This window comes from Megalobrama amblycephala, linkage group LG6 (genome assembly GCF_018812025.1).
Source record: "Megalobrama amblycephala isolate DHTTF-2021 linkage group LG6, ASM1881202v1, whole genome shotgun sequence".
NCBI classification, from domain to species: Eukaryota; Metazoa; Chordata; class Actinopteri; order Cypriniformes; family Xenocyprididae; genus Megalobrama; species Megalobrama amblycephala.
In genome coordinates, this window is record NC_063049.1 from 22,260,268 (window position 1) to 22,274,434 (window position 14,167).

Below are 14,167 nucleotides of genomic sequence, written 5' to 3' on the forward strand. Positions count from 1 at the left end.
GTGATCCACTTAAGACTTTCTCAAACATATGTGAAATGGACACCCAATGAATGGCTGTACAGTTTTCACCTGTGGACATGTTCAAACCAGTAGTGTGCGGTGGTGTTTTAAACTGAGGAGTCAAAGTCCTCCAATTTTTTTTATATCAAATGTAAATTTATGTCTCTGTTACACTTAATTTTCCTGGTTAAATAAACATTACATAAAAAGAGAGATGAAATACAATTCTGTTTTGTATTTTTACACTAGGCTATGTAATGTTCTATTAAAGTAAATATAATCAAGTTTTTTATGCATTTTTACATTTATTCCAAAATAACTAAAGGCAATAATTTGAACAATTTAATTTATATAAACAATATATATTAGTTATGAACTAATGTTCAGCTTTTCTTTTAATAGTCATCTTATTTTCAGCAGTCATCAAGCTTGTACGCCCTGGTCACAGACCCAGACATGAAAATGTAGCCTACCAAGTTGATTGCTCACTAAAAACCAAAGACTGTAGATATAGAAAGACGGTTCACTCCTATTAGTTATGAATGGGAGAAACGCCTTCTAAATAAAAGAGCCAATCATTGATTGATAAAGTCGTTGCGTCACTGCAGAAGCGGGTCCGGTTCCTATATAACCTGAGACTTGCGCATAGGTCTGCACATGTGCACTGGCTAGTATAGCCCGAAAAATAAGCTTTTTTATTGCTAATTGAGCATAAGAAACAACATTTATGGGACTGTTCATGTCAGATTTTGTTGCTGATTTGTTGATTTGTTATTTAATTGTGAGTTCGTCAAGCAGTTTTTGAGATTATAGGATTCCCCCAATTAGATATATAGGACTTGGTCTTGGATGCCTGAAATAGCTGCCTGGAGGCATTGCAAATATGGCCGCCAAGTGAACAGACTTTCCTTGAAAGGGACTTATCTAAAAACCAACACAGTCATGTTTTCAGGCCAATTCAAGTTTGATTATTAAAGTGGTGATATCTTATTAGCTAAATATCTGAGTTGTTTACTTACTTTTTAATTAGTCTTCCCATTAACGGCATCATTGTCTTCATTCAGGCCGATTTGAGAACACGCATGAAAACGAGGATTTTATCACATGAACCAATCATATTCAATCACAACCGAACATATCCAGTCATAGCACAATAGAGGCATTGCCTCCTCTCAAGTGACTTTCCCCCATTCATTCTCAATTATTCCCATAAAACCCATCGCTCGCTTTAGGGGGTCTGTTTAAAGTCAATGGGCTCAGGAGAGGCAAGCCTCCAGCTGTAACTCTACCTGCAGGTGTCGCTGTTAGACAGTGTTACTTTATAAAAACAAGTGACTTTTCCACTTTTTAATGCCACATTTAATGTAATTTTTGCATTGTTTTATTTTTGTCCTTTTATTTTCTCATCCACTTTTGTTTCTCTCACCCAGACACTGCCTCCTTTGCCTCTGAGGAAACACCTCTGGTTCAAATCCAGGAGCTAGCACTTTTAATTTTCAAATGAGCCAGAAAAATCATTTTTCAGTGGGGGAAAACAATGATGACATTATCCGGCTAATATGGTGACATAAAAGCCATTATTTCATTTAAAGGGATAGTTCACCCAAAAATGAAAATTTGATGTTTATCTGAACGCAGTTGGACATAGTGGTGTATTAAAGGTAAAAAATGATATAAATACTGTACGTTTTCTCACACAAACTGATCATTTAGTGTCTTAGGACATCAATGTGTCGTCACGAGCCGCAGGGTTTAATTTGGATTTGTCTATGCATATTTTTTGACTCTTATAAATTGTGTTACCATTCACTCGCATTATAAGACTGACAGACGGCAACGGTTGGAGTTAAAAATCATTATTTGTGTTCTACTGAAGAAACAAAGTCACCTACATCTTGGATGCCCTGGGGGTAAGCAGATAAACATCAAATTTTCATTTTTGGGTGAACTATCCCTTTAAGAGACACCATTGCTGCTTAGTCTTGCTCAATGAGTTACAAGCCTTTTAAAAAAATATAAATAAATGAGCAGGTACTGTGCCTTCTTCACTGCTTGCTGCTTTTTGTACACTTTATTCTAAAGCGGCACCGTTTGTCTGTTCTGTGGCACTACTGACCCTTTCCCCAGTGGTTTCGCGCAGTGCCTGTGCTTCTGTTTTCTTTATTATAGACCTCACATTCTCATTATGGGCCAAATTATTAGCAGGTCACATCTGAACTCCTTTGTTTGCTTTTTTCATTCAGAATCACTCTGGAGACTCCAGATTTGAATAGACTTCATTAGTCCAACAATAATGTGTCTTAAAGCAAGCTGCAGCATGTCTCCAGTGGAATGGACTGTACAATATTGAATCAAAGGCCCTGTTCTGTACACCCGATATTTTTTAAAGGTGCCGTAGAACGTCTTTTCAAAAGATGTAATATAATTATAAGGTGTCCCCTGAATGTGTCTGTGAAGTTTCAGCTCAAAATACCCCATAGATTTTTTTTAATTAATTTTTTTAACTGCCTATTTTGGGGCATCATTAACTATTAACATAACAAAATCTATTAACAAAATCTAAATTTTGTGTCTTTTACTCCATATCTCTCCATGGATAAAAAAATATTGATGACACTTCCTGCACCATCAATTTTCCCTCCTACTAATGCCAAGCGCTGTCACTCACAAAGCCCCAAAATTACTTTTCCCTTTTGTTACATTTCAGAACAATATTTTTCAAGCACAGCTCAGGAAGAAAATGCAACCAAATGAGGATTTAAAAAAAAACTGCCTCTTTGAAACTTTTCAGTTAAAGTTGGATTGGATTTATGACACATGTTTGATCTTACTATTTGAGTGAATGAAAACTGTGGCAGGCTGCGAGAATGAAAAACACAGGAAATGAAACTTAGACATTTATTGGTACAGACTGCTGCATTTACATTATAGATGTCTCTTTCATTCTATACTCAATGAAAATAATTCATACACAGATGGTGTCATGTATGTTGCAGGGTATGTATGGATAATTTAGGAGCCGTTGAAATGATGGATTGAACCACAACATTTAGACGTAATATCCTCCATTTATCTCAGCAACCAGTGCACAGTTTGATCCAACAGCAGATGGTAAATGTCACAATTTTCAGCATTGGGACAATTAGACAGCACTCTTAAGGTTCTGAATATTCACTTGGCATAAATTAAGAAATAGCATAACCCACACACGCGTACACACACAAACAGAGGATTCATGTTCAAGGAGACTTGTGATTCATCTGGGAGATCTACAGCTCAGGCTTTTGTGGAAGATTATATGATAATTTGAATGTCGGAGGCACATTTTCAATTCTTTTGTCAATCAGGACATGAGATGCATTAAAAATGAACAGTCTTAATTTAGTCAGACTCTGGTTTGTGGTCTTTCATAGTACTAAATTAATTTCACTTTCTAAATAAAATCAATCCACTGAATGTACAATTGAATTTTAATAAACCTAGAATGGCCTACAGTTGCTCAATTATTCAGCAAATAAATAATACATAACTTGATGGTGGCAGGATTTAGATACGCTTCAGTTATGTAAACCCTCAAAGATCACTCAACTTCAAAAGTTTTCAAACTTTAAAAGCCCTCTAATATGAGGTTCCATTTGTGCCAAAAATGAGTTGACTGGTTTGTACTATACATTTGTCCTTGTCTACTGTCATTGCCTACTTTTTCAGATAAATTATGTTGATATGTATGTTCTCTCTGTCAAATTGTTCTGCTGTCCTTACTGTCATCTTTCTTTGTTGTCCTTACAATAGTCTTGTTCTGTCATCTTCTTCTGTTGTTTTTCTCTGTCTTTACTGTCGTCTTCTTCTGTCATCTTCTTGTTCTCATATGAAGAGAAGAGTGAAAGTCCCCATGTATCTCATAAGATACTTCAGAAAAGTGCACATTTTCTGAGTATAATGCCTAATAAAGTAATTTTTTTAAGCGCAAAGCTGCTTTGTTCTCAGTGAGAACCTGGGAAACCGTTATATTTCTGCCGTTCCATAAGTGCCACCTACTTGTCAGAGAGTGAATAATATATAGATAGATAGATAGATAGATAGATAGATAGATAGATAGATAGATAGATAGATAGATAAAATTATATATGGGTGTTTCTGCAACTACGGGCACTTTTGACTGTCCCATTTTTAAAAAAAATCAACCTCTATGAATTTACATTTTAACCATCACAGTCTGTAATACATATAAAAATGTACACAAAATTGAATGTAGTCGTTAAGATTTTAATCTGGAACATGTTTATTTTTTTGTTTTTCGGGTCATCTTCTTACAAATGGTCCTTACCGCAACATTACAATAACGTTCATTTTATACATTTTACTTTATTAATTTCTAAAAAAATGTAATATATTTAAATAGCTTTTTCAAATTTTATGCAGTTTTGTAAATACTAATGTAAAAAAATAATATACAAAATAGGGAATTTCATGTTTTTTTCTATGCCATGTAAAAAAATTACAGTAACCTTAGATGTCAATTGTTTCCATACACACAAAATATAACATATTTAACTTTTTATGACAGATGTTGAAATTTCAATGTGTAACTCATTTCAACTTAAGTGTTAAAATATTTTTTTGCAAATGAAACTGTAAAAAAAAATAGAAATAGGGCAGTGCTGCGGTAATGACATCTTGTGTCGGTAAGGACACAATGTTAAAGTGCCACGAAATCAAAAACAGGCTACTGTAGAGACCAACAATGAAAGAAACAAACAAAAAGAAATTAACAGACATTGCATGTGTAAGATAGTAGCAGTTTTGTAGTAAATAACACTTTTAATGAACTATTTTAACTCTTTCAACTGCTTCGGAAATTAACTGCATCTCTTTTAACTGCATCTCACCACAACGTTACATTTTTGTACCATACCGAGTTATTTCTCATTTCAGACTGAGAAGTAATCTCATTGTAATATTTAGGCTTTTGGTACATGTACAGGTAACTAATTAAAACGAGAACAGAGTTCCTTCCAAACTGAGTCAGTAAGCTTCATGTGTCTTGCTGTCACTGGTTGTGGTTCTGGCACAAGCCCAACAACATTCTCATGAGTGTACCAGATCACATCATCCTTCATTGGCCAGAAAAACCTATTGGCCCCAACCCTGTGCATTGTTTTGACCAAAGCACAACTTTGAGTATCAACATCTTGGATGATGCCTGGATATGGGTCATTGTCATACACAACGACACACCATTTACCAATCAGCCCCTCGTTGACATCAGAAATGGTTTTTATCGCCATGGGAGACAGTTTTTATCTGCCCACTTTCCTTTCTCTTTTTGTAGCGCTCTTTTTCCTTCTGCAGATAGTCTGCATATCTCTCTGGGTCTTTTTTCATTTCCTCTCTGCATTTTTTTTATCGTATTGTTGATGAATTTGGTCTCATCTAGGGTTAAACAATGGCATGTTAATATATATACTAATATATATACTTCAGTACTAATAATATACTGAATATTTGTAATTTAATATACAGTAAGCATTGAATTTGTCTGTACCGCAACACAAGGTCTTTACCGCAACACCTAAATTTGCTGCGGTAAAGACATGTTGCGGTAATGACATTTTGGCTAATATTTTAGCTAATTGCAGCTAGCAAGGCCTACTACACTAGTTTTAACTCTTAGCATCTTAATATACATGAATTTAACAGTAATATACATTTATTTTTAAAATTTAGTTCAAAATACACAATTATTAAGCTGAATGGTAAGGACGCACAATAAATACTATGTAGAAAAGATGAGGCTTACCTTAATTTTTTGGCATCTTCTGAGTGAAGTAGTGTGGTGGCCCAGTCTGTCAGCAATGTGATCATGTGATAATTTCTGTTTCCATAGAAACTAGACTTGTTTGTGTTTGATAAAATTTCATAATAAAAGCTTTTCTTCATTGTCGCGGTAAGGACTCAAAAGTGTGGGACAGGCACATTTAGTTAAAAAAATCATAAAAGTGATCAGTAAATAATACAAAGAATTTTAAGATGATTTAAATTAATCTGTATATTCAACAATTCCATTTGAAATAATGTCAAATTGTAATTAAATTAGCTTATTTTATGTATCTCAACATTGAGACCACAGGTGTGGGACATTAACAAAAATGGTGTTTTGAGCTATAAATGCTTCATAATATTATATTAAATCACATTAATTAGTAATCATATTTTTTGTCAAGGTGTGTAATGGCAATGAGAATATATTTATAAAGCATCACATGACAAATTTTAACATAAATCTAAAATTTCACTGCTGGGACTTAAAAGTGCCCGTAGTTGCAGAAACACCCATATACATGAATGAATGGAATTATTTTGTATACTTTGGCATTTCCTCAGTATAATGCCTAATAAAGTAGTGTTTTTAAGTGCAAAGCTGCTTTCTTCTCAGTGATAACCTGGGAAACCGCTATATTTCTGCTGTTCCGTATATGTATTTATATGCATGAATTAATGGAATTATTTTGTTTACTTTGGCAGATGGGCCTAAGACTTTTATTTTGTTTTCTGTTTTTATATCACATTACGGCCAAACGCATTTAAAAACAGACAACAGAACAAGACGACAGTAAAGACGACAGAAGAAGACTACAGGAGAACAGAACAATTTGACATAAACAGAGAACATATCGCGCAAGTTGAAAAATCTGAACTTTGGCGAATTTCCGCGCCGCATTAACCAATCAGGAGCTTGCTCTAGTAGTGACGTGACGTAGCGAGCTGAGGCAGAAATTCGAAACAACAATGGAGGACAAAATCATCGTCGCTATACATCTTCATATATTTATAGAAACAGAAATAAAAAGGATCGTGTTTGAAAGAAAGTGAGTGAGAAGGTCGGACAATCTGATAAGTTGTAAAAAACGGTCTTTACTCAATTTGAGCTATATATATATATATATATATATATATATATATATATATATATATATACACACACACACACATATTAAGACTACAAGCCAACTAAAGACGACCAATTTAGCTCATTCGCTGTAATTTACAATTATTTCCCCACTGACAAGTTGTGTTTATGCAGAGGAAGTGTGCAGAAAGCAGTGGGAGAGTCTGGGACACATAAAGGAGCGGGAGAGCCCCTCTCATGACGCGAATTTGCGTCTGTTGTGAAGGGATTTTCACGCGCGAATGAAGCGAGTAAACTCAAAATGTTCAAGCGTCCAACTACGCGCGAATAGCGCGATTTATTCGCGCAAGTCGCGTCTGGTGTGAACGCAGCATGAGACAGGGATGGGTAACTTCAGTGCTGGAGGGCCATTGTCCTGCAGAGTTTAGCTCCAACACTGATAAAATCTCACCTGCCCTTTAGCTTTCTAGTTACTCTGAAGACCTTGATTAGCTTATTCAGGTGGGTTTGGGTTTGGGTTGGAGCTAAACTCTGCATAACAGTGGCGTCCAGAACCAAAGTTGCCCATCCCTGCTCTAAGATATCAGAGAAACAAATCAGCATCTCACCACCTTTCATTAATATTTTATGATCAACTCTCAAGAGTGGTTTGTATTATTTGTATTCCTCTGAGCATATTATATAGCACAGCCTTATGCCTTAATAAAGATTAGCATGAACACTAAATTCATATAAGGACCCCTGGTCATCTCTAAATTTTAGTCTTCAGGGATAAATTCTTACTCCTTTTATGTGGGATTTGCTCTCCCACGTTTGATGATGTTTGGTGATGCAGCTTTTGTTCTTTTTCTCCTCTTTGGTCTGGAGGAGAGTCTTATCCAGTGCTTATCGCACAAATTTATTCGTATCCCCCCCCTCTCTGCACTTCAGCCCATTTTCAGCATCTACAACTTCAAAGTATAATTTGGCGATATGATATCCCAGCATCCCTTATCTCTACACAACACTGATGCTTCTTTTGAACATTTAGCTGGAATGTTGAGAGACATTGTTGGGAGTGACGATGAAGCATAACATTTGGCAGATTCACAAGTTGACATCTCGTTTCCAATTTCTCGCTGTGTTCTCATAGAGCAAATAGTGTTGGGGTTGCTAATCATTCATAAAATGCGAATTGGCATTTACCTTGCCGTTGTTTAAAGACAAATAAGAAAAATGACACTCTCAACTCAGCAATGGCATTTTTTTCAGCACTTGCTCAGTAAGTTTTTTTTATGATGAACACACATGCGATTGTTTTATTTTCTGAGACATTTTCTACCAAAATTATGAGATCACTGTATGTTTAATATTTTGAATACTCTGTTAAAAATATGTTGCTTTTGTTTGTTTTTTGTGCATTTTTAACAGAGTATTCAAAAGGCCTACATAGGCCCAGTTTCACAGACAGGGCTTAGCCTAAGCCTGGATTAGGCCTTAGTTCAATTAGGGCATTTAAGTAGCTTTTATAAATGTTCACAAAAAACAAAAACAAAAAAACATTATGCATCTTGAGACAAAATGAAATATTTTAAGATTTAAGTTTTAAGATAAGTTACTTTAAGTTAAAACAGCTCAAACATGCATTTTAGTCTAGCTTTTTTAGCTTTTTTTTAAGCTTTTTTTTTTTGCATTTTTAGACTAGCTTAAGCCTTGTCTGTGAAACTGGGGGATAGATAGATAGACAGATGCTTGGATAATGAAACTGAAACACTAGCCAATATAGAGGTTATAGGCCTATATGTGCATGGCCTGGTGCAGAGCAATAGCACAGCTGTACATAAAATATTGCAATCCACACAACACAATGGGAGACAGAGTTCAAAAGAGGACAAATTGTTGGTGCGCATCTCGCTGGCTCATCTGTGACCGGGACAGCAAGTCTTTGTGGTGTATAGAGAGAGCTATGGTATCCAGGTAATGTCAGCATACCACGTAGGATGAATCACATCCAATGGCAGTAACTGTTAATGCCAAGAGCAAGCTGTCTGAAAGGGATGTCCAGGTACTAACCCAGACTATCCAAAAAACAAAACAAAACCACAGCTGGAATTAAATGTGGACCTCGAGTCCTCAACTCTACTGTTTCCACCAAAACTGTTCATTGGGAGCTCCACAGAGTCAATGTTCATGGTCGGGCTGCTATAGCCAAACATTTAGTAACTCGTGAGTTGTGCCAATGCAAAATCTTAGTTTCACTGGCACCAACAGTGCAAATCTCGGGCTGTGGACAATGTGAAACATGTGGGCTACTGATGAGTCCACTTTCACTGTCTTTCCCAGATCCGTGGGAGTTACGTTGTGGAGAAGCCCCAAAGAGGCTTAAAGGGATAGTTCACCCAAAAATGAAAATTCAAAAGTGATACACAGGAGTGGATCAGTTATAGTTGGGCAGCAATATCATGGCATTTTCTACTTTGCTTGATGGGCACATCTCTGCCAAGGACGACTGAACCATTCTGAAGGACCATGTGCATCTGGTTCAAACGTTGTACCTTGAAGGATGTGCAGTGTATCAGCATGATAATGCACCAATACACACAGCAAGACTTGTGACAGAATGGTTCGATGAACATGAAAGTGAAGTTGAACATCTTCCATAGCCTGCACGGTCATTAGATCTAACTATTTTTGAGCCGCTATTTTGAAGGAGCAAGTCAGAAAAATGTTTCCTCCAACAGCATCACATTGTGGCCTGTCCAATGTTCTGGAAGAGGCCCTCTGGCCTCTGTGCAGGACTTGTATCCCAAAACAAATTGATGCTTTATTGGCCACAAAATGAGGCTCTACACCATGCTAAAAATGATTGTGGTCTAAAACTAGGTGTTTCAGTTTCACTGTCCAACCCCTGTAGGTATAACTATTATGGTTACATCTTTGGTACACGGGCACCCCTAATGGTTAAACCAAGTGCTGAACCTCTTAAAAGCCATATTATTTCTTTTCTGACATCTTTTTCCATCGATCAGCTGTTTTTTTCCTCTGGCATTTAATTTTGAAATAATGTATATAAATTGAAAATCATAGAAAGACAAAAGATCAATGAAAAAAAGAACAAGTTGTACTTCCATGTTCCCTAAGGAACTTAAATGAGTGGCTGAGTCAGTCCATGCCCTGCTGCGGCTGAAATGAGCTCTCTTCTGCTGGAAGACCCACATCTGTTTTCTCCCATGAAGGAGGACGTCACGCTAATCAGGAAGCTTGTGACTCAGATGAGGATTTTGCATGCAGACAGATCACAAAGGAACGGCATACTCAGGGACTGGTGGTAAATCACACTTTTATTATCAGCTTAGTCGTTGAATTTGTACAAAGAGATCAAATAATGCAATTACAAGACTAGACCATTGGACATTTTGATACGCACACAAAACCAGACAAAGGGGCCTGTTCGTAGCATGGCAGCTATTCAAACCGGAACAGACGATGACAGATTGGGTAAACAGGGCCATGTTATGTGGTCTCGGAAAAGCATTAGCAGCACACAAACACAGAGGCACAATTCACTAGCACACCAGGTGGCGGAGTTACAGCAACTACAACATGTCAGGACAAAAGAGTCACCACATCGTTACTAAGTTCACAGTTGACCAACCAAGATGAGCTGTAGGTCATGGATAGTAAGCTTTCTTATCCAACATTATAATCAACAGTCAAGAGCGGCTTTGCCTCTGATTCTGTCAGTCCTGAATCATCAGTGGCTTCTTCAGGAAGCTGTAGTGATTGTACAGCATGCTGGGGGCTAGAGCAGCACACAGTGAGTCTTTAAATGTTTCTTCGATGCAGATTTATCAACCAAAGATCTTCACAGACTTCTGAGAAGAAATTCTGGTTATGACTGTGTGAAAAGAGCTTGTTTTTAGAAACCATCACCTAAAGCAGCCAGTGACCGACCCAGACTGGAGGAGCGCATCAGCACAGAGGCACTTGAGAAATGAGGAATACTACATCAGATTAAGGCACCACAAACAACAGTTACAATATATCTTTGGAACAACAAAATTTACACACTTCAGTTTTACACACAATACATTTTATTTTCAAATCTGTCTGTTTTGGGCAGCATTACCTCCTTTTCAGTTAATTGCAACTTTAGATGACGAAATATTCTTTTGCATTTCATGGTAAATTGTACTTATTTTAAATTTTTATAGAAATTTACCATGAAATGCAAAAGAATATTTAATTGGAATATAATGAATACATAATATTATAATTGTTCAGGAAACAATATTGCACAGGTTACTGCTACAAAGGTGAGGGAGGGACGCTTTCCACTTACATGTGTCTATCAATCAAGTTGGTGGATTGAAAAAAACCCTCATTAAACCATTTAGATAAACTGGGAAAGCCTTTATATTTGTTTAAAAATAAAACATTTAATTACATTTTAATATTTTTTTTACTATTATTAATATATGGGATTCTTAGAGGATTGTTAAACAATGGATAGTTGCATGCCAAAAATTCATATTTCAAGTATACACTGTTCTGTTACATAAAAAAAAAAAAAAAAAATCTAATATGTAAAAGTACATTCAAATGCTTTCATATGTTTCAATCAGAAACAATCAATCACAGCAGCTTTTAGAAATTACATTAAACACTGGGACATCCTTCAAATCAGCTCTCTATGACTGATTAACTTCACGTCATTATACTACCAGACACAAAGACAGTCTGTACTAATTGTCATTTGACATTGTCATGGCATGTTGAGAATCGAGAGTAAATATGAACAGCCTCTGCTTCTCTCACGAATGATATAGTGAATTGTGCTGAAGCTATTATAGCTTCTGTGTTGTGATGTAGAGAAGATATTCTCTGTCATAGAGTACAACAAAATGCATTGCTAAATGCTAATCTAATCTCTGTAGTTACTTCAATATTTTGGAAGGTTAATTAATGAGTTCCTGAGAACAGCACCTGAAATTAGCAGAGGTAATCAATAAGACTGGTGATAAACACACACATACACACGCAATGAAAGGTTGTGGAATGTTACCTAATTTGTGAACTCTTTGACAGGGTGATTTCCACATTAACAATTAGTAGCTACTCATTATGCCATTAAAATCACTTGGTTAATTTTAAACAATGACAGAGCAATTGTGTGTCAAATCTCAGCTAAGTAACTCAGCCACATACCCAGGCAGTTGTGGCTGTGATTAGATGACTGAACGCCACAATCACAAGGCCAGGTCACGGAGAACAGGGTGTGAAAGTGGGAGGGGCTTTAGCTACGTGGGAGGAGCCCCTTTTTGAAGGCGACCACTCCTGCCGCTGTGGCCAGAGCCAGGAAGGAAGACACACCCATAAACGTGAGGAATCCTCCAACCGATGGCAAGTTTCTTTCCCAAAATGTGGTGACAAACGGCCGGGCTGGGACATCCTGAAGAAAGGGTTCAGAGTGGTGTTTGTTTAAGATCCAAAACAGGCCTTTTTTTTTAAAAATTTGTGGCATCAATGAAAATGTTTCTTTAAATTCAAAAGTACAAATTCATACCAGTGATTCAGGCTCTGATTGCCAGATCTGACTCGCATGGAGTTTTCCCATTGCATACAAAATCTGGAAGAAAGAAGCATATAGTAAGCTATTTTGAGTTTTTCCCTTCGAGTAACAGATGCTAATATGCAAAACCAGGCATAAACATACATTAACATTTACATTTAAGTAGGGCTGTGCGATTAATCGTAATTGATTTTCGATTTCGGCTTCCAACGTTAATGAAAACAAGATAATCGAGGATAAGCAATTACTGTGTTCCGTCCAGTGCACATCCTTTCCTTCACAGCGGTGCGCTTTCGTTCCTCCCTAAAAGCCTCAACTTAACATTCAAATCAGCCAAATTGGCGAGAGTTGTAAAATGCAGTCTACAGTCGCTAAACTGCTGGACATTTTTGATATTAAACAGTGTTATTAAAAGCGCATTAAGCCGCAAAAGAGACATTGTTCCCCAGGCAGCTTATTGTGCTTATATATTTTGGGGCATCATTAAATATGAGCCGATTCAGGCTGCGGCCCCTTTAAATGCTTACGCTCCCCGCCCACGGAGCTCACACTTGCCTTTAACAGCATAAACAAAGTTCACACAGCTAATATAACCCTCAAAATTGTTCTTTACAAAGTGTTCGTCATGCAGCATGTCTAATCATGTAAGTATGGTATTTATTTTGATGTTTACATTTGATTCTGAATGAATTTGATGGTTCTCCGTGGCTAAAGCTAACATTACACACTGTTGGAGAGATTTATAAAGAATGAAGTTGTGTTTATGGATTATACAGACTGCAAGTGTTTAATAATGAAAATAACTACAGTCTTGTCTCCATGAATACAGTAAGAAACGATGGTAACTTTAACCACATTTAACAGTACATTAGCAACATGCTAACGAAACATTTAGAAAGACAATTTACAAATATCACTAAAAATATCATGTAATCATGGATCATGTCAGTTATTATTGCTCCATCTGCCATTTTTCGCTATTGTTCTTGCTTGCTTACCTAGTCTGATGATTCAGCTGTGCACAGATCCAGACATCCTGCCCTTGTCTAATGCTTGAACATGGGCTGGCATATGCAAATATTGGGGGCGTACATATTAATGATCCCGACTGTTACGTAACAGTCGGTGTTATGTTGAGATTCGCCTGTTCGTCTGAGGTCTTTTAAACAAATGAGATTTATATAAGAAGGAGGAAACAACGGTGTTGGAGACTCACTGTATGCCATTTCCATGTACTGAACTCTTGTTATTCAACTATGCCAAGATGAATTCAATTTTTAATTCTAGGGCACCTTTAATAGACACAATAAAATCTAGAAGTAATAAAAGAAGTCAACACAATATTTATGGATAATAAAGTTTTGTTGATGAATGTGTAGAACACAGTGTGATTCATAATGAGCATGCTAATGAAAGTCAATAAACATGACGAGAGCAGTTTCGTTTCCTGCTTTGACATGTCATGTTGAAACAGGAAGTTTAGGCAGAACAATTTTTAAACACGTCTTGGATCTCAGTAACTAAACCCTAACGGCTAAGAACCTACCTCTCTAGTGGCTCTCTCGCCTGCCTGCACAGCCCCCTCCATGTAACCGCTCCACTCTGTGGCCGTTTCAGTTCCTGCAAAGTACAGCCTGCCCACCGGCTCCCGCAGGACCCTGAAATGGAGAGAAACATCTTCTCATATTGATTTCTGCTCTAGTTTA

At 36.8% G+C, this 14,167-nt stretch overlaps 1 protein-coding gene across 1 annotated transcript in view; it reads right to left on the reverse strand.

The window, feature by feature from the left end:
• Nucleotides 1–10,212: 10,212 nt before the first annotated feature.
• Nucleotides 10,213–14,167, reverse strand: part of mao (monoamine oxidase) — a 37,484-nt gene continuing 33,529 nt past the window's right edge. The window contains 3 exon segments of the mRNA XM_048193386.1: nt 10,213–12,341; nt 12,456–12,518; nt 14,008–14,119. Of these exon segments, the coding sequence (XP_048049343.1) occupies nt 12,186–12,341; nt 12,456–12,518; nt 14,008–14,119 (331 nt within the window). The 3' untranslated portion in view covers nt 10,213–12,185.